The following is a 19,849-nucleotide window of genomic DNA, read 5'->3' on the forward strand; positions in this document are numbered from 1 at the left end:
GATCCTCCTCCAAAGCATTGCTAGAGAAGTAAGCGCAGCAGGACGAAAACAGGTGCTTCTAGCAAGTAAGGGTCTCATAAAACAGGATCAGTTGTGACATGTGCAAAACTATGAAAGCTTAGTAAAGTCCACCTTTCTGAGCCATTTCTTCCGTTTAAATGGCGGCATACATAACGCTGTTCTTAAGCGCAGTATGTAACATATAGGTCAAGAATAAATAAAAGCCAAAGCCAAATTTCTTCAAGCGAATTTCACCATTCAGTGAGGAATCTTACAAAATATAGCTGAGTCACGCGGGTCAGCTGACCTAAATCACGTAATTGCCAAGGGTTTAAGGAATGCCAACCACCTCTTGTGAGAAATTTGAAGAATTGGAGAATGTTAACATGATAGCCACCATTGATTGGGTATATAGCGGTGGGTTATGCACGAGTTCGGCTAGACATGAAAGTGAATATAGTGTACTTAAGGATACGCCCCTTTCATCATCACCATCGGTGCCAGCTGTAATAACCGCGTACTTGTCGTACAGTGGTTGTAGCTGCCACAGTTTCGTTCACCGATGATTTGGGGAGGTGGGGTAGGTAGCTGCGCATTGGAGGCGGGAGCTGATAAATTAGTGCATAAATCCAGCACTGTCAGTGGGCTGTCAAGTAGGGGGGGTTTGGGAAAGGAGCTATGCGTTGAAGGCAATAGTTTGATGCACGAGCACCGTTGAGGGCGCGACTGGGCCATGTCTGACAATGTCTCTAACCATTGATATGGCCCGTCTCGGGGTCCCCATCCAGGAAGACGGCAGTGACCAGCTCAGCTGAGTTTGCTGGTAGTTGCTTTCATACTTCGCTGCCAAGTCATTGCTTGACCGCCTCTGGTTCTCTTCCACCCTTCACGTGTTTGTGCGAAAAGAGCCCTTCGAGGAAGTCTGTCGACTGGCATGTGCAACACGTGGCCAAGCCAGCGTAATCTATGCAGTGTGATCAGTTCACCTATCGAGGGTGAGTAATTTTTCTCGAATACCATTCGACGAACCTCAGCATTGCTAGTCCGGTGTTCCCACTAGATTCGGGCAATGCTCCGAAGACGTCGATGGTCAAACACTGAAAGTCTCTTGACGTCCTCGGCACGCAGTGGCCAGGTTTCTGATCCGTATAGTGATATGGAGCGCACCGTCTTTGCCTTTTATTGACCCTCCAAAATTACTTTAATTGCTGTCCATATAAAACGCATGGGAACTGGTGAAACAAAGGTACGATTTGACGTATCAAGCGCTCGTGGAGGTTTTCGACAACAGGGATGTACTGCTGGCTTTTAGTAGCTTATAAAGCTGTGGTGCCTTTTCTGTTTCATGACGCCACTGTTCTCGGCGTCCTAAAAGCATGACAGGTGAAAGAATGAGCACATTTTCTCCGTATTGGACTGAACTGCAGCTCGACGATGAGTTCAATAAAATTCTTTCCATATTTTCGTTTTTATTCGGTGGGCATCTACACCTCCTGGCCATTTGTAGCTTTTTCTGGCAATGCAAAATAGGATAAAGGGAAGCAAGCAGGCAGAAATAGCGGAAAATTTAGCACTGTTCTGTTGATGTCGTTTTACAATGAACCGCACGGCCGGCCATTGTACTGCACGAATGCATGAGATAAGCTTGCGTTTTTGTGTGGAGAATCGGGGATAAAATGTACTGCTTCAGTTTGCATCATCATCATTGACAGTGTCACCAGAGGGGAACTTTGCTGCCTCAGTGCCGCACAACCGTATCCATTTTGGGGTCGATGGGGCTTAATTTCATGATAAGTCACAATGCACTCAAGAAGGGACTCGACTATTTCTTGTACGGACGTCTGTAACTAATGAGTAAACATGGAAGGAAGACGCCGCAACGTAAAACATGTCAAAAGACTCCAGTAAACTAAGAAATTCCCACGCGTCCTTCGAGTCACGTGCAGGATGGTCTTTTTCTTGACACCTGAGCATGCACGTCAAACATTTGTGGTAAGGAAGAATGTGTTAGTGACCCGAAATTAGGACCAAAATATACTAAACTTTTGGAGACCGTAGAGTAAGAATAGTATGGATAACTCGTCTTTAAAAGAAAGCTAAATACGACTGCTTCTCCTTGGTACCTCCTGGGAAACACTGTCGACTAGCGAAAGAAGTAAGAAAGTTTCTTCTTATAGACAGTTAAAAAATCATTATAATATGCCAAAAAACCAACCTGAGCCAGTTCAAGGAGACGTAACTTCTCACCATAACGCATCAGTGTGCCACCTTTGATGTCCGATGGCGTCTTCAGAGTTACCTCCATCAGAAAGTCACAACCATGGCCGTCGAATTTGGACCTTTCTAGGTAACTAAGAATGGCTTTGAAAAATATTGGGAAAAACAGGTACATGAGAATAACTGAAAAAAGCGCAACAAACAAAAACGATTTCAAAGTATTCCTGAAGTGAAGCAATCAGGCAAACTCTGAACCACACTGGTAGAATGAACCCTGACTGTTCTATGGCTGTGACTAATAGGGATGGACAGAATGCGACGAGGATGACCGGGGTCAGACGAGTTCAAATAATTAGACCAGTCATCCTAGGTAGTCTTTTTTTCTAAACAATATCATCACAAAACGCTCAAACTCTGTGGCTCCTCGCCCTCTCTTATTTAACCATTCTGCATGTACTTAGGCAGTTATTCTCTCCAAAGTTCTCTCCATATCAGGATCTTCATCGGGGTGTCTTAGTATGTCCTAAAACACACGAGCTCTACGTGCTAGCAATTTTCAACGTACTGGCCTACTGCGTCTCGGAACACCTACTTCTTGTCTTATTTTCAACTGTTTGCGTTCCTGGAGGAGACTTGGATTGTATCTGTGACAAGAATTGCTAGAAGGTACCGGCAAATCCTTGCTTAAGTGGCCTATGCCAAAGAGAACGTTACATTTGCGGGGTTGTGGGAGCGGCAGCATCTTCTGTCTTATACGATACAGAGTGACAAGTGATGCTTTCCAGCTAGTTCTCTTGTTTTCAGCATAAGTCTTTCATCCACGTTTATATTTGACTGGACTCAGCTCTTAGATCATTCAGTTTGTATTGGGATTTCTTCACAAGTGGCGTCAAATTAAGGAACCTTCTGGGGGCCAAATACCGCTTCCTTGCTTGAATCTAGCTTACTTCCCTTGCTTGTTTTCCCCCGTTCCGAGCCAGATACCTTTTTCCTAATATTTTTGTGTCATCTGTTTTCCCACTGTCTATTTGACCATCCTAGTCCGTTGTGGCAGTGGAGGGTCGAAAGTGAATCTATGAAAACTCGTAGCCAGCAGTGCTTGATCGTCAGATTGGGTCAACCAACACTGATCTGAAAGCAAAAGGATAGACACTTAAGTCACCAACTGACTATACATTCTATATCCTACATGAGGCTAAAGTATTCCAAAGTATTCTGAAGTATTCTACACAAAGTAGCTCCACACTCCGGTCATCCAGGAAATCTCCAAAGAGGTTGTACTTGATAACTGGTAAGTACAATTTTACCGTGAAATAACGGATTTAAATGGAGTTGTTTTTTTGCGTGTGGTACAGTTAGTGAGACAAAATAGTGGCGACAAAATAACCAGTTTCGTGCTTGTCTGATTCAAAAGCACTTGTCAAGGTAATATAGAATCGACCGATTCGGCTGCCACCCTCAACTTTTCAAAATTCAAAATTTCAAAATCTCCCGATGAATCCACACCAAGGAAGAAATGAGGTGCAGACGAAGCGTTAAAATTAAAAGTCCTTCTGCCTTTCTCAATGGCTAGCTTCCCGGTGCTGTTGAACTTCTACTCTGTTTGTTTGGGTGATTGTCGTAGTCTGAGAGCCTGATGGTGACAAAACCAGCCAAGTGACAGAACACAACATATACCATGCTATTTTATTTTTATGTAATGTTAAGGTTTTCTAAACTTAACTCAGAAACAGTATGCAGACTCCATCTTTTAAATGTGTCACCAGCGCCAAAAAGTTTCTTACACCTTCCTTCAGGAACCAAAATTATACATTTGACGGACAGTCGAAAACAAAAGCCACCATCGATCCATTACTTATCAACAACATCGTGACACCCATCGTGTATTTCCATATAGAACAGGAAATCTTTGGTAGGCCCGTTCAAAAAACGAAAATATGTTTTAGCCGAATGCCAACACAAGTATCCTCACTTGCATCCACAGTAGCTCCCAAGTTGTCGATGTTTGAGATGAAAACCCATTCCTTCCCACTTCGCATGAATTTTTCCAGAAGACCAGACTTCTTAAAGCAGCGATAAACATCTCCGTGCCCAGGCGGGTACCAGATCTGCACGTTCGGGTGGCTGAGAACAGAACTTGGCTTGATTGGTAACCCGGTTTCTGCCGACAGTCGGGGAAAACTGCACACACGGTGAAGTGTAAATGGATTATATAATATCAGGAATGTCCTAGGAAAAGTAACAAAGGGTTTAGACTCACAATGTTGCGACGTAGGCCAGAATAAAGCCTGAACTTGAAGGTAGGGAATAGTTTGCGAGAAAGCAGGGAGTTGGATGACATTGGCTATTGCCTATTCTTACCTAGGACAAATGGTTTCTTCTATTAATCAGGTCCAACTCATGAATTTCATGGAGATCCTGTTATACTGAGGCAAGGTTTCAGAGTGAGCACTGGGAACATGATTACGAAACTCTCATCCTATTTAGATGGGCAGCTTGAAAGTCGCAGATCTTAAATAAGAAAATAACGCTGTGGAAGATGCCAACCTTATGAGTCAGTCTTGTTCAACAACCTTGTTTGTCGCGCGATTCAGAAGGCACGCTGAATATGTCCTGGTCAAGTTTGCCGAAAAACTCCTCAACTGTAATTATCTTACCCAAGTCACTAAATACCGCATCAAGGCTACAGAGGCAGTGGTCGGCCAATTTCTAGCCGGAGATAAGAAGTAGCTTGTCCTGGAGGTACTTTGGTGTGTATCATCTCATGCCCTGTAGACATTAGCTTTCCGGTAACACATTTATCTTCCATCGATGTCTCTTCCGGCCGTGGATCAGTGGAAGGTTTTCCAAGAGTTAGCTAAGGCCTTTGGGAAGCGGCTCCTTTTGAGAGGGTCAGACGCCAGGAGGCGGCAAAAGAGGAACATTGTCCTAGACCCTCCAGTGAAGGGCTTGAGGGCTTCACTGAAAAGATTTGGAGCATACACTCACCGCACCAACTGCGCCGATTTCCCAATCAATAGTATTTATTTCCGAGATCCGAAAAAATGTGATGGGTTGGCGTAACTTAACTGTCTCTGCTTCGTTAGAAAGTTGTTGGGCTTAAGCGGACTCAGAGTTTCTCCCCTTTTCAAATGACCAATCTCATCAATGACCTTAAGATTCCAAGTGTTTATTGATGGGTAGGCAAAACGATCTTGATTTGCTGCAACATGACCATGGAACAACCAACCTGAAAGTAAGTTAAGCATTAAAGAGCCTTGAATATGCTGCTGTCTACAGTATAATCCAGGGACAGTAGCAATATCCGTAGAGTTGAGTACCAGTACAAAAAATCGTGTGTAGACATTGTAGAATTAATTTCTCTAGTCATTTAAGTGAAGACTAGTTAATAACGGTGTGGAATGTCACCAGTTTTCATACGTCTGCAGGTGAGTCAAACTTTAGTCGATCACTACCAAGAATCGCGGGTACAAAATGTAACTTATGCATCCTTCTTAGCTGATTTGTTAGGAACTTCGACCGGTTTTTCTTGTTAGAGGATAGGTTTTCTGTCAACTCTTGAAGTGTACAGGTTTTTTTAATACGCCCTCCAGGAAGAGAAGCCAAGGAGTAGGAAAACTCAGATAAAACTAGGAGAGCGCGTTTTCTAAGGAGAGTCCGAGAATTTACCACACTGGGGTTTTCGGGGCGAAGGTTAACTATCCTGGTTTCTAGGATAAACGTTTGTGTGGGGTTAAACAAAAGTTTTGCAAGTCCGATAATACTCGGCAACCAAGGTGAAGGGAACATCCTTAGGGCTGTCGTGCATCGAGAAAGTAGGTGTAAGACCTGGTCTGGGGGGACTTGTCTGGATTATTGACCGGGTCTTATCATTCCTGGTCTCTCCTAAGATTACCCACAGAGTCTACTCACAGCCTCTGCTGAGAAATTCCTAGTTTTTGCGTTCATGTGGTGGATAGCTAGTATCTGGCATTTCAACCGACATGACAGATAACTGCTAACCTGTTTCAAGAGTGCTGGCTAAACCTTGATTCGATGCGCAGCTACCTACCCACCCAAATCATCGGTGAACGAAACTGCCTGCGNCATCGGTGAACGAAACTGCGGCAGCCACAACCACCGCACGACGAGTACGCGGTTATTACAGCTGACAATGGTGATGATGATGATGATGATGATGCTGATGCTGATGATGATAGTGTTGTTGATGATGATGATGATGGTGATGATGATGATAATGATGATGATGATAATGATGATGATAATGATGATGATGATGATAAACGGGTGGCGTACGAATCAACTTGAACCATAAGTCATCGTCAAACACTTAAGTAAACTACGTACTGGCAGATTTGAAGACTGGTCTGCATCCAAAAGTGTGTAAATGAGAAGCAGCCACTCGCCCCTGTGAAACAAGAACTCCTTGCGTCTATTGTTTGCGGAAGAGACCAGGTTCTGCCAAATGCTCTCGGTGAAGTCCCTCAAGATACCAAAGAAATATCTGTTTCAAATATGAATCAACTCATAGCTATATGATGTCTCACCATTCCACCAAGGTGTTGGCTACATGGGTGAGATGAACTCATCGGTCCGTCAAACTCACTGCTGTTTCGAAAAAAAGAGGACATTCAGCAACAGCAACAGCTGAATTCCAATTACTCTCAAGATTCTAAACTTTGAGTTAGCCATTGGAATCGCTTTATGAATGTATCTGCCCAGTAGCAGTGAGTTTGATAAGTACGCCTATGTCATCCATGATTTTACGTGTCTACTCTACTTCAAGTGACGTATACGGGTAAATTTCATGTTGTCCAAAATGGTGAGTAAAGTACGACCAGGCTGTCCATTATGACTATTCCCGTTCTAAAACTTTTTTGGCAGAGAGATACATGACAACACTCTGGTAATAATGGTCAGTGGCAAGTCCCTATCCTCCTTAAGCCTCCTAGCCATCCAGCTCGAAATGAATGTTTTCTGTTCAGAAGTGAGATGGGAACAACATGGAGGCCGAGTGACAAAACTGTAACCTTACGACTAGCCTGAATCTTGGAGATGATGACGGTGGCTGATTTACACATGAGTCGCAGACTTTCCGTAAAAGTGTACTATTATTGCCTTCTGTACAGATGGTTTTTTTCCTAATTACTTAACATAATTACGTTTTAGTGTGGTGAGGCACATGGGCCTTACACCCGATATTAGGCTTCATATGTATACATACATATGTAGACGGGGTTCGATGGTTCTTAGGCGTGAACACTCTCAGGACAGGGGGTCGCTACCTTGCTGAGTAAGATGTACGGTCCCCCTGTAGTGCGAGGAAACATGACCCTTTTCTTTTGTTAGAAGGGTTTGAGCGTCCGATTTACTTTCAAAGGCTCAGTGTAATTCTCACATGTCCTTCACCAAAGGCAGTGACAATCAGAATGAAAGGGGCAAGCCAGCAAGCATATGACTTGCATATGTGCACCTAAAACAAAAGAAGAAAACTCACCGGTTTTGCTCAAAAGTGAATATTTGTGGCCTTTTTTCTCCCAATTTGTTAAGCGCTTGTTCCGTTTCCTTATCCGTGTTGAAAGAGTTCATAAGCACCAATGGGACATCGCAATTGTATTTGGAATTCAGTTCCTGTACGGAAATATGATAAAGGGTGTAGGTTAATTTTCAACAATAAACGCGAAATAGTTTTCAGGGAAAAGCGATTAACAAGAGAAGCTTCATTTCGTCGCAATGACCGAAGTCAATGTTTGTACAAAAGCGTCGCTAAAACCACCACATGAAACTAGTGAACAGAAGGTCAGTGGTCTGAACCGAATGCTAGCTGTTCGACTCTTCCCATCCTGACTTGGACATTCTGGCAGCATCTGATAGCCCGCGCCTTCTTTGGGCTGAACGGTGGCTAAACATCAAAAATATGCCACAGATGAACGACTTTCGGTTTTGCTCTTTGAATGCTCCAATTACTAGTGACAGAATTCTGCGTGAATACATCCTACCCTTGGCCTCTTATGATGTCTTGCGAAGTATACACCATATAGATACTGACTGCCATCAAACTTGACCGCAACACCTGTTGTTTAGCCCTGTGCAATATACTCTGAGGTCCCAAAATTAGCGCATAGAAGTACTTTGGGCACCGCAGATTCATACAGTCCGAAAGGTTATCAGGTTTAGACGGCCTGATCTGGTAATACCGGCCAAACCTTGGCTGTCGTATCACACTGACGAGTTTTCATGCTTGCAAGCAAAATACTGATCTGTGGTGTGAATCATTTTTTGTGGGTCATTCTGCTTCAGATGGATAGGCAAGTTACAAGTTCGTACCGGACAAGGTTACACGACTCTTCGTGTTCTCTTGACATCGTTAGCCGATACAGTACAGCTAGATGCGATCATTTCGTATCTGCTTCCTCCTTGAAAGTGTTTACAGATCCTTTGGACGTGCACTTTAGCAGATTTCGGTGAGTTGCGACGAATAGATGGACGCTGGTGTGCGAGAGGGTCAGGATAAACCACAGATGAGAAGAAACTGGACAACATATGACTTGGCAGAAAGGTGTGAAAGAGATCATGGAGAGTTTGGGTGTGGTACGCCTTCCAGGATGGGGTCCCAGTGACCCCGTGCTTGGCGGGAGACGTTGCAAGAAATGGCAGCTAATCGATGTCAGTGGCGTTCTTGCTGTCAGTTTCTTTCCAGATTGTCTGATTGAGCGGTTGGAGGTGTAGGCACCTCAGTATGCTTGACATAGGCCAGCACTAGGTCCCCTCCCTCACCCACTCTTTCTCTTCTTTTCATCCTAGGGCTTTTAATATAATCGTATATATATGTAATGTATATAGAAGAACCTTAAGGTTGTACGGTAGTGAAGCATCAGTGCCAACACTGATGTTGCTGTTTCTGATGATGATGACACCACAGAATTGTTGAGAAAAGCGACGTACTCAGCTGCCCACTGGATATATCTCATTTGAAGACGAAAAGTATGCAGGCTGATTGCAATGCTCAGCGTAGAGATCCACGGCCATCTGATCAACCACCGGGCTAACCTATTGGGTTTTCTTCCTATGACTGTCTGGATATTTCGCTAACTGAAGGCAAGTTCTGATTATGATAGAAAGGCGCGTTTATGAAACTGGTTAAATTGTTATTGTGGTATCTGTTCTGGGATGTGGCTGTATGCTATAGCTTTTATTGCAAGTAGAATGAATATTTCTACAAATCCACTACTAGTGGTTGATATCTCGAATAGCCATTCTGTGTAATATTCGGCCAAGTTTGATCAAATTTGTTCATCAAAGTCACCCAATTTCTCTCAATCAGGTATATACCAACTGTTTCCCCACGCGTGTGTGAGTAACTGTACGCAATATCTTCCTGAAATCGAATAAAATGAGTGAGTGGTTGTACAAATCGGACATATTGAGAAATTTGTGGAAAGCTTATGGACTTTATTTTTCGCCCCTTAGTCTTCTATACCTGTCGCATTAACCCTATTCATCCTGTAAAAGAATTGCAGAAAATGTCATTAGTTTAACAAATGCATATTTTCACTATGCGAAGCTTCTGTTCTGCTATGTGATCAAATCTGATCGAAATGTGGAGTCGACCTATTTCCAAGTGGGTGTAATGTTAAGAATGAATTGTAGGCTATGCGTGTATTAATCCAGAGCAAAACAGCTGGGTTGATGACGTGACTAGCCGTCAAACAACTGCGCCAAAAATGTTATTCATTCAGTGCATGCGCTTTTATTCCGTCATACGTCCAGCGCAGCGGCACATGTGCACAGCTAGATTATCTAGCAAAAACGGTGTGAGGCTGATGCGGTTGGGTTAAAACTCTATGGTAACGAACAGAAAAGAGAAAGTGACCGTTGTAATCAAAACATTACTTTTGTTTTCATCTACGAAATTCTCAGCCTGATCATTACAATGCGGATGGAATGGTGAATTAATACGGAGGACAAGCAGGTGGAATGTGAACTGGGTACCGTAATCGAACACAATTGTTTCTGGGAGACCGGGTGTTGAAAACGGATTTCGCAGTTTAGTGAGGGTCGCCATCAGTACTGTGTCAGAAAGTGCAAATTGCAAACCACTTACTGAGGGCACACACAGATTAAGAAGGTTTGCATTTTAACTGGTTTGCCGAAATCCACATAGATGCGCGACCATGGTGTTTCTAGATGTGATCATGGCTGCAGTGGCTGTCGGTTGGGTGACCTCTGAGCTGCAGCGCATCGGAAGCAGCTTCGGCATATGTCCATCCATACCGGGCCGATAAACAAAGTGGTGGATTAGGGGTTTATTTGAGGTTTATTCCCGGGTGTCTCTTGTGAAAGTGTGAGGTTTATCCCGGGTGTCTTTTGTGAAAGTGAGCCAAGACTCGATAGCGAGGCTTGTTGGAAACGATGATCCGATAAGCGAAAGGTGGGAAATCGTCAACAACAGGCAACGACATTCGTCGTTGAAACAGTTGTCTAAGTTCACCTGAAGAGTGGGTTCTTGGCCACGTGACTTGGTGGTACTCCATAGCCTTCTGTAGTAGGTTGTTAATTCCGTTGGTATCACGAAATCGGCAGTAGGTTTATTGTGTTTAACACAGCAGCAAGAACTTTTGGTTTGACGGCAACGGCAACTTCTGTTCCCGTTACATGAGAATCCGTCAGGCGAGGAAGCGCACCTACCTGTCCAATGTTCGCAGTGAAGCACATTGCATTGTAAAGTTGTAGCCAAGTAGGAGGTTACCCTATCATTGCAGCCAGTATGTTGATGAGGGCATTGCTAGGTTCAAATTCTCTACTAGGGTGGACTGCTCCAAAGTCTTTTTGGCAATACTGCTAACAGAGTTGGACGATGGGCGTGTCGTACTTTAGGCTCAAGAGAGGTTGGTGCTCATGGGCAATAACCCGCAGCCGTAGATTCAGTTGCTTCACTCCTGTTTAGTAGCCTGGTTCGAATATCACTTTCTGAGTGTGACTGGAGGCCGTATGTGAAGACTGCACCCTTAAACTGGTCTGCCTTCATGATAGAAAACTCCAGTCGCTCACATTCAAGACATAGTCTTCTGACTTCTTATTCACCAGTTTCATGCACCGATAGAGAATAGTGAAGAAAGACGGACGCTCACCGAAAAGTTCTGCAATCTGACGCACGCCTCCTCCAAAGCTGCTATCTTGTGTGCTTTCTGGGATGAATAGGGTGTGTGTTATATTGTGCCAAGTTTCAAGAGATAGCGGCACTCGCGAAGCATGATCTTTATGCTCAAGTTTGGTTTTGAAACCATCGTAACGCATGAACCACAAATCAACGATCAGACAGACTATGTACTTCTTTTGACAACTGGGTAGACGGAATTTGCATCTGGGACGAATTTCGGTTGCTAACTTGTCACTACATGGTCTACATCAATCGTATTTGTGCCCCTTCAAATTGAGTTCGTTGTTGCAGTAAAATTTACTTCAACGCATCGACAGTTATTGCTACAATTGCCTGGGTATGAGTGTCACTAATTTATTGTAACTAATTGCAAACTCAGGCTCCAGAATCTTAGTGACGGAAGATGCTCAATCAAAAAGAACACAACGGCTTTATTGCGAACAAACGAGTTACAGGGAACATCACGATATTTAGGGTGCATATTTGACCTTGAATCAAGGCTGTCTGATCGATGTTAAGAGAATGATTGGTGTCGCTTCTAGGTCATGCCTGAACATCCGATCGTCTTCAGTCGCCGCTGATTGTCTGTTTGAACGTTCGATCGATAGCTGACCTTCTTACCCGTAGACTAGACGGCCAACCTGAAGCAGTCATGGCGGAATTGGCGATTTGTCAGTAGGTTTCGGACGTTCTGGTGGAATTATTTTCAGGAGTGTGGCCTCCCTGATTGGTACCCACAAACCCGTCACTCATCAGCTTTATCTCCTGTCCGGCTTTTCTCTATCGTCTTCCTACAACCTCAAGAGAAGCTACAGTCGTTGATAATTCCCTATAAGGACGAGGCTGCTATTCAACCTCATTTGTTTTTTAAACTTCTAGTTAGAATTTGCCATCGAATAGAAGAGCTTTTTCAATCGCACGAGGACTTTTGATCCTACTGAAACCCAAGAGTTGAGTGAAGAGAGTCATTCACTTGAATTTATGGTTAGCAGTTGACTATACCCCAAACTTTTGCAGTCAGCAAATTTGGCTGTAATGTGTTTTGACCGAATGGATGAAATCTTAGTCTGAAGAGTGACGTAGCATTGCAGGAAGTAACAGAAAAATCGCGGCACAACATATGTTTCAAAAATGTAGCTGGAGACATTTTCAACTGGGTTATGTTCAAATTGGCTTCAGAAGCATGGTTACATACCTCAGACGTTCTAGGAATGAGGTAAGTTTTAGATTGTGCATCGGGCCAGCGCATGCTTTTTGGTTGGGTACAGATAAACCCACCGAATACCGAATATGACTAATGAAGATCAAAGGCTTCACATCTCTTGACTTGAGCCTTATTCGGTTGTGATCAAGACCACTGGGTGCGGTTCAAGGGTATTCTCACAAAAATGTCAGTGACTTGTGTTTTCTTAGCGTTTTTGTCTGAGTTGACTGGCTGTGTAAGGTAAACTCAGTGAGACTTCGGGACATCTGATTCAAACATGACACATGAGCTATGCTACGCTTACCATATTCATCGGTGCCGTGACAAAAGCAAATCGTCAGCATGCTGACGAGAGTAGCGGAACCAGGCTGCCAGTCGCTTCTCGTAGATAACATAATCCTTTCACGTACATCGAACATCTGACAAGTTGGAAAACTAAGTTCAATATATGTAGCTTGACGGAACTATCAAGTATGTTCGGATCGCATGCTGCTGAGTAGCATCCAACTTCAATGACATCCTGGTTTGTCGAGTATTTCTCGGTATCCATTACCCCTAGAAGTTAGAGGTTTTAACCGTATCACAGACACAACTGATGAAGGGCCATGCAACCAACTAGGTGACTGAAACAAGTCACCGGAGAAGAGACATTCGAGTACGCATCCAGATCGAAGTGTAGAGCTGGATGACACACTCGGCTAGTAGGCTCAAACATCGGCACCTTCCACATCAACACGTATGGTATAACAAGTTCATCTTTTGGATAAATTGCAGGGATTTCTATATTGCAAGCTTCGTTTCTGGTCGTTTTCCGTTTATGTGCCTATGCGTAAATAGCCCAGAATAGCTCTACGTTGACAAAAAACACTAGGTGATGGATGTCAGCCTTCCACGACTACTCAGACAACGAAATCTCCGGTTGCCAAAAAAACTGACCGCACAACTGGGGGTAGCATGGTGTTTCAGAGGTGATTTCTTCAGGACAGTGTGGAAGGTTTCAAGAGTTTATGTGTATTTGAACGAAGGTTGGTGTATGCTGGTGCCAGAATAAAAAAGTCAGATCTGGTATGTTTATAGAATTATAGGTCGATGTATCTGATCAGCATTCAGGAATGGATGTTAAAATGTGGTGACAGAATGCCGACTGATGTACAAACAACAAAAGTGAAATCGATACTAAATGTGTCTAACTTACTACTATTTGTTCCGCTGTCAGATCAACAAAGTTACGCCCGTCTCTGACGGGGATAAGTGACTTGGGCCCGTCACAACCCATCGATGTGCCCAGGCCACCGTTCAGTTTAAGAACCACCAATTTGCTTAGCAGTCCAGGGACATCGGTTGGTTTTGGTTTTGACAAAGATTCGTACACTCGGATCTGAGGGAGAAAAGTCAGGAAGCACAGATTATGAAAAACCGTGTTCAAAGTCACTGTACTCCTTAGGAGAGCCGTGAAAGTGTCAGACGGTTTGTTTGAAGCCACAAAAACGGCTAACTTTCGATTGAATAGCAAACACACCATCAGCCTGATCAGAAGATTGAACCATTGACTGAAACTTCCTGCCGATATACTGTTTAGTAGCATGGCAGTTAGGCACTGAAAGGGTGCCACAGCTAAACGATTTTAGACGACTAATCACGTAAGACGCAGGCCTCACACTAGCCACCGGTCAGTTCATGTGTACACAGCTAATTCTACTGTGGATAACAGTCATAAGAGCTCTGGAAAAGTGGTCCACCGTACTGATCGCTACGAAAGTCTTCTTATTGAGGAGGACAGAAATTTATTCCAAAATTTAGTGCAGGTGAACTGATGAATAATTGCATGATAGAAAAGATGACTTCCTTAAACGTCTGCTTGCCTTAACAACGGAACATTTTCACGCTGTGATGCAAAACCTTGAGCTATTATAGGCTGGCAACTGTCACGCATTCGAATTTTGAATGATGTCCGTTCTGTTCATAAGTAACAAGGTCGCGTCCCTCCAAACCATTGAATGAATGTAGACACATGGAGTACATTATTTACAATGGTTCCCAAACCGTGTGTAGTTAGTTATTCTGATAAATGGAAAATACACTTATCAAAAATATCACTCTGAAAAGTGATCGCCCTTCTGAAGAACCAACAAAAGCGTCTTATCTCTGTCACGACTAAGGTTTTCGTGTCTAGGGAGAGGTAAGCTCTCCGGGTAGATAAAATACCCCCTTCCCTGTGCTTTCGGTTTTAAAGGGCTGTCGCAGTTGGTTTTAGGCCTGTAAAAATTGTTGTGATGGGGTATGGATCTTACAATGGCCTGAATACTGTTAAAATAGATGGGTCAAAATTAGAGGGCCGCTATGAGCGTTGGTACCTGTCTACTAGACAGCGTTTTTGTGTGTTGTGTTCCTGCGTGACAGACCTCGAATAAGGGGACGTATTTAACGGCATGAATTTATAGGTAACTGGAGATCTGAAATGGTTACCACTTGGGCGTACTTGATAAAAGCGTTTCTGGTAGCCACTATTTTAACTCATTTTATCCCCATTCTCAGTCTATGACAATAAGCCCCTAATAGAGGACATAAGGGGAAAAGGTTTTGAGTCCTCTTGAAGAGTGGTTTTTCATGGGGAAGTGGGCATACAACTACAGTCAATAAAGAATACTTTTGTGGTTTCCCCTCTTGGGGGATTAGTGGACCTAATTTTTCCCCGGTAGGGTTGTGTTATTACATTTGTCACTATTTGGCTCATGTTTTGCGAACATGTATTCAGTGAGTTGTCCAGAACTAGTTTCGTTTGTACTACGCATGGCATCGATCATCAATGAACCATGTGGTGTTTCAACGAGTCGTTTGTGTGAACAATATCATCTGATTGCAAGTGCTGTAGAAAGTGATTATCGATCATTATTCTTGATGCCCGCTAACGAGTCTGGAGTGAGTTCGAAGAACGGCATTCTGATAGGATTATTTGAGCTCATATAATTGATCACATTTATTTATTTATTTTTCTCCTGTGGGTAGTGAAATAAGATTACAGGAAATCACACAAACTCAGGTAATTTCACAGTATAGTCGTTCGCTCTTCACCATTGTTTAAGGTACGATTAAATCTCTGTCCATGGAAACTCTGGTTGGATGAGGTCAGCTTACCGGGTAGTGGCGGCTTCGCTAATTCCCTTCTCGTATCGTCACTCCTATAGTACTTATCACTTAATCCCGCTGAATATATCTAACCTTGGTGATGTCGGCGCCACAGGCACTAAAATTGGGTTGAAACCCTAACGTTAAGGGGAACGGCGCATGTCATCGCGACTGGACTAGGAGTGCGAAGAAATTAGCACACTAGAGAAAAACGAATTTGCATTGCTTCAAAGAACTGCTTATTTTCCAACGATTCGGATGGCAAAACAATCGTCCAAAGCGAGATTATTTACCAAAAAGTTCTATTGTGGCAATCTATTCAGCATTGGCTGAGTGAAGTGTGGTGTTTAAGTGCAAATCCTCGCAGTCAGTCCTGTGTTTGTCTACCTAGTCCCACAGTCATGCAGCATACAGGTTATTTGGCAATTTTATGGGGTACTTCTTACGTCGTACTATAGGGAACAAGTGTTTCACTACGACAGTAGAAAAATAACTGAAGGCCGCATTCTCAATGGCTAAGTTGGGCGAAGCCAAACATGTCCGCTAAAGATCCTCACACACCACTCTGAAATGCTCGTTGATTATGTGACAACCCAAAGCTCACAAGCAATTTGTCGATCAACTTATGTGGCCTTCGGTTCAAGAGGACTGGTAGTAGTACTCTTCGTATCAGTTTCTCTACTGTGTCAATTTGCAGGTGAGTTTTGCGGGATGAGAAGAAATGCCTTGTTGCGCGACGTGAAGGAACGAATTTTACCACTGAAATGAGGCTGTATCTTGTGGAGTACCTTACGTGCCCGTTGGCAACAATATCCTAGTAGGTGGAGTCATCTTATCCCAACACCAAATACACATGCAACTCTTTGCACGACAGTTTGGGAGGAATATCTTGGCTTTCTTCCAGATAGATTTTCATGATTCTTTTCTGTCAATTTTCATTTTATGTGAAATTTTACCCTGCACGGAGAATTTATGTACTGATCAATGGTTGCAACTCTATAAAGACAGTGGCAAATCATGCCGGAAATGTATGGATGAAGCTGTCAATGACCAATTTTTAACTGCCATCTGTGGGACAGATGGGGTCAGCGACACGAGCTTCTTTTGGGTAAGATAAAAACGATGGGCAAAAAGGGCAGTGGTAAAACGTTTGGTGTAGCTGAGCCAATTCCATCAAAGTTCGGTAGGCTTTTACGAAAAACTATATGGCTCTTCTACAGCGCAGGACAGGAAATGAAGTTTGACAGGCTTCTTCTAGTGGATGGCATGGGAAGCGTCGAGTCATTTCAGAGGAGTCGATGCTGAATACTTTCCAGCTGCCTAGAAAGTGCAATTAGTTTGTTTGTGGAAGGAACTCTGTCTTGCCAAAGACGTTGCAAGATACAAGATATGGCTGCTTATCGATGTCCACAGCGTTGTTAGTTTCTATCCAGATGACCTGAATGACTGTCTGGAGTTGTGGGAACCTGGGATGATGGAGGCCTAGCACTAGGTTCCTACCCCATCCACTTTTCTTCTTTTCTTCGCAAAGAAGACAGACCCCAAAGTAAAGAACCGACTGTTTAGAGCGAACAAATTAAGCGGACAAATTAGGATAAATAAGAGGCAACAGTGAAAATAATAGTTGAACGGGTGGACAACCAGACGAAATAAAAGCACAAGACAGCACAAAGCGCATTCAGGGCGAAAAGAATATGAACTAAAAGGGTGTTATCTGGTGGACCAATCAAACTTAAGAGAGATAGATCACGTTGCAACAAACATCGCATAAGAGCTAATCAAACTGTAAAGGCACTCTGAAGTTACCAATCGCGTTAGTGTCATAATGTGCATTCAAAAAACCGTGTTAACGCAAGCAATAGCAGATGAATGATCCATCCAACCGCTCTCCAGCAACGTATTCTCGAATGATGACGAGACGTTTGCGAGTAAATTGCCATGGTCGAGAACAAATCAGGCACCATCTGACCAATTGCCAATTTACCTACTCGAGATACTAACATTCCGGCACACTGCAAAGCTGTATTCGCAATGATAACTGAAAAATCCCCCGTTTTATTCGAGCTCAGTTACTGGTAGGAAAAAACCCTGATCCGTTTCGACAGATACTCTCATTTGCACAAGAAATTCGTTTTAAGAGGTGACACAACTGAATCCAGCCGAACCTCTCTTTTGTGACGGCCAAATTCAATTGAATATGCTTCATCAGGCCGCTCCATTTTTAAGTTGGTAGGATGTTCAGTATATCTCAGTACATTGTTTAAACGTGGAACGCTCCACATAAAGTTTCTGACGACCGTAACAGCTCACGACCGGTTTCGACCTTCTTGAGGCTCACTACCCGAGTTTCTGTTCTGTCAAATTTCTACTTGAACCAAAATTGAACAGATGTCAACAAATACGTTCATTTGCGTACAAACTGAATCAGGTGGGGCGCACACTTAACTGACCACAGCTTATCTGGAAAGTGTGAATCTAGCTAACTAACAAATTCTATCAAATCGAAATTTGGCAGGATGAGTCACTTTCATCTTGATCGCATGACCATTGGGAAAACTCAAAAAGCTACTACTGCACGATTCGACTGCGAAAAAAACAGGCGGGAACAGGGTACACTAAATATCACCTACAAATACAAATCTCGCAAAACCTCAAAATTGCAACATTACAAAAACTCTAATTCCTAGCATAAAACGATGAGGCAGTGTGGTGCAGGAACGCAAAACACTGGATCCCTGTCACTTCCAGGCAGTGCATGAGATGCTGAATAAATATATAGTTCACAGATGAATTTAAGCATGACTTTTTCGTCAGGAAACAAACTGAAGTAAAAACCAAAGGTTAGAGTGTTCTTTTTTACCACTCACCAAACCTTCCGGTTGGGTAATTTTATCCCAGTCCAGGATATTATCCTTGTGTTTGAGGTACCCTCTATAGAGTCGCATGAATGTTTCTTCGTCAATTGGGTATGCTTCTCGCTCGTCTGTAGGCAGACTCGTGACGAGGTCCCTGAGTGCCTGACGTAAGTTGTTCTCGCCATCGCTGAATGGAACTTCTCTGAAGCTACTTTTCGACTGTAAAATTCCTCGGGTAGGATAAGCAGATACAGACATTATTTCAGGTAGGAGGAGACATCGATTTTAGCTCGTTTGGTAACTGCACGGATAATCGACATTTTGACCGATTCGAATGGTTTGCTGACCTTGGCACGTGTGGTAAGTAGGATTCGCGTTATCTCGTCTGCAAGTATTTTATAATTTTCAACAGAGATCAACGGTTGGTGATTCAAAAGTTCATCTTCAAGTACAGTAAGTGAATAGAAGGTAAGGTATGTCAGTTCTTTTTTCTGCAAACTAGGTTGCGTTGGAAGTGGCGACTCGGGATTAGTTTTACCTGCTGGCAATATATCTAAATATTGCAAGCTTGTGCGCCCTAATTAGAGTTGTAAATCAGGCAGCTGTTGGTTAAACTTCGAACAGTTCTGCGAAATGAGTTCCTGCATGGCACTTATTCAAAATTTCCGTTGTTCATACGTACATTGTCATCCAATTCAAGGAATGCACCACCAACATAATGATCCGACAAGAAACGCGGATGAATACCAAGCGGAAGGAATCAGAGATAAACGCTGGACACAAGATAGCAGTGCAAAATGCTGTAGTTTCGAGGAGGGGGACACGACTCATACCACAGCTACTAATGGCTGGGGCTGTAGAAAGCACCAAGCATCTCAGTGGAATTAGCGAGCGTCTGCTGGAGGGTTCTGGTTCAGTCGACCTGACATGCAGCTGTTTGGTTCTCCGTGAACAATCCCTTATGCAGGTAGCTTTGACCTGGAATGTATGGCCCAAACAAATTAGAAATCCACATAATCTCAGTTCCTAACCAAATTATTGTGGCACAGAGAACAACAAAATCTACAGGTGATACCCAAGGAGTCCTTAATCGCAGCATCCTGAACAGGAAGACCAAAGACCCAAACCCGTCGTGGTGCTTATGCTGGCCGGCGAGATCATTTAGCGAACATTCCACGCTGATCTAGTATGCTCCTCGGGAGAGATTTTGTTGAGTTGTTTTCCGTTTGCCTTGAAACTCAGTCAACCTGGTAAGCGACTCACTCGGTCTGACGAAGCTCTTGTGTC

General features: G+C 43.4%; 1 protein-coding gene across 1 annotated transcript in view; it reads right to left on the reverse strand.

The window, feature by feature from the left end:
* The window catches only part of T265_03640 (hypothetical protein), a gene marked incomplete at both ends in the record, with an annotated part of 29,051 nt that extends 9,662 nt beyond the window's left edge, over positions 1-19,389 (reverse strand). Inside the window, 4 exons of the mRNA XM_009168175.1 lie at positions 2,216-2,351; positions 7,715-7,848; positions 13,777-13,959; positions 18,575-19,389. Of these exons, the coding sequence (XP_009166439.1) occupies positions 2,216-2,351; positions 7,715-7,848; positions 13,777-13,959; positions 18,575-18,820 (699 nt within the window). The remainder of the gene's footprint in view (positions 1-2,215; positions 2,352-7,714; positions 7,849-13,776; positions 13,960-18,574) is intronic.
* Positions 19,390-19,849: the final 460 nt, after the last annotated feature.

This window comes from Opisthorchis viverrini (genome assembly GCF_000715545.1).
Source record: "Opisthorchis viverrini unplaced genomic scaffold opera_v5_55, whole genome shotgun sequence".
Lineage (NCBI taxonomy): Eukaryota > Metazoa > Platyhelminthes > Trematoda > Opisthorchiida > Opisthorchiidae > Opisthorchis > Opisthorchis viverrini.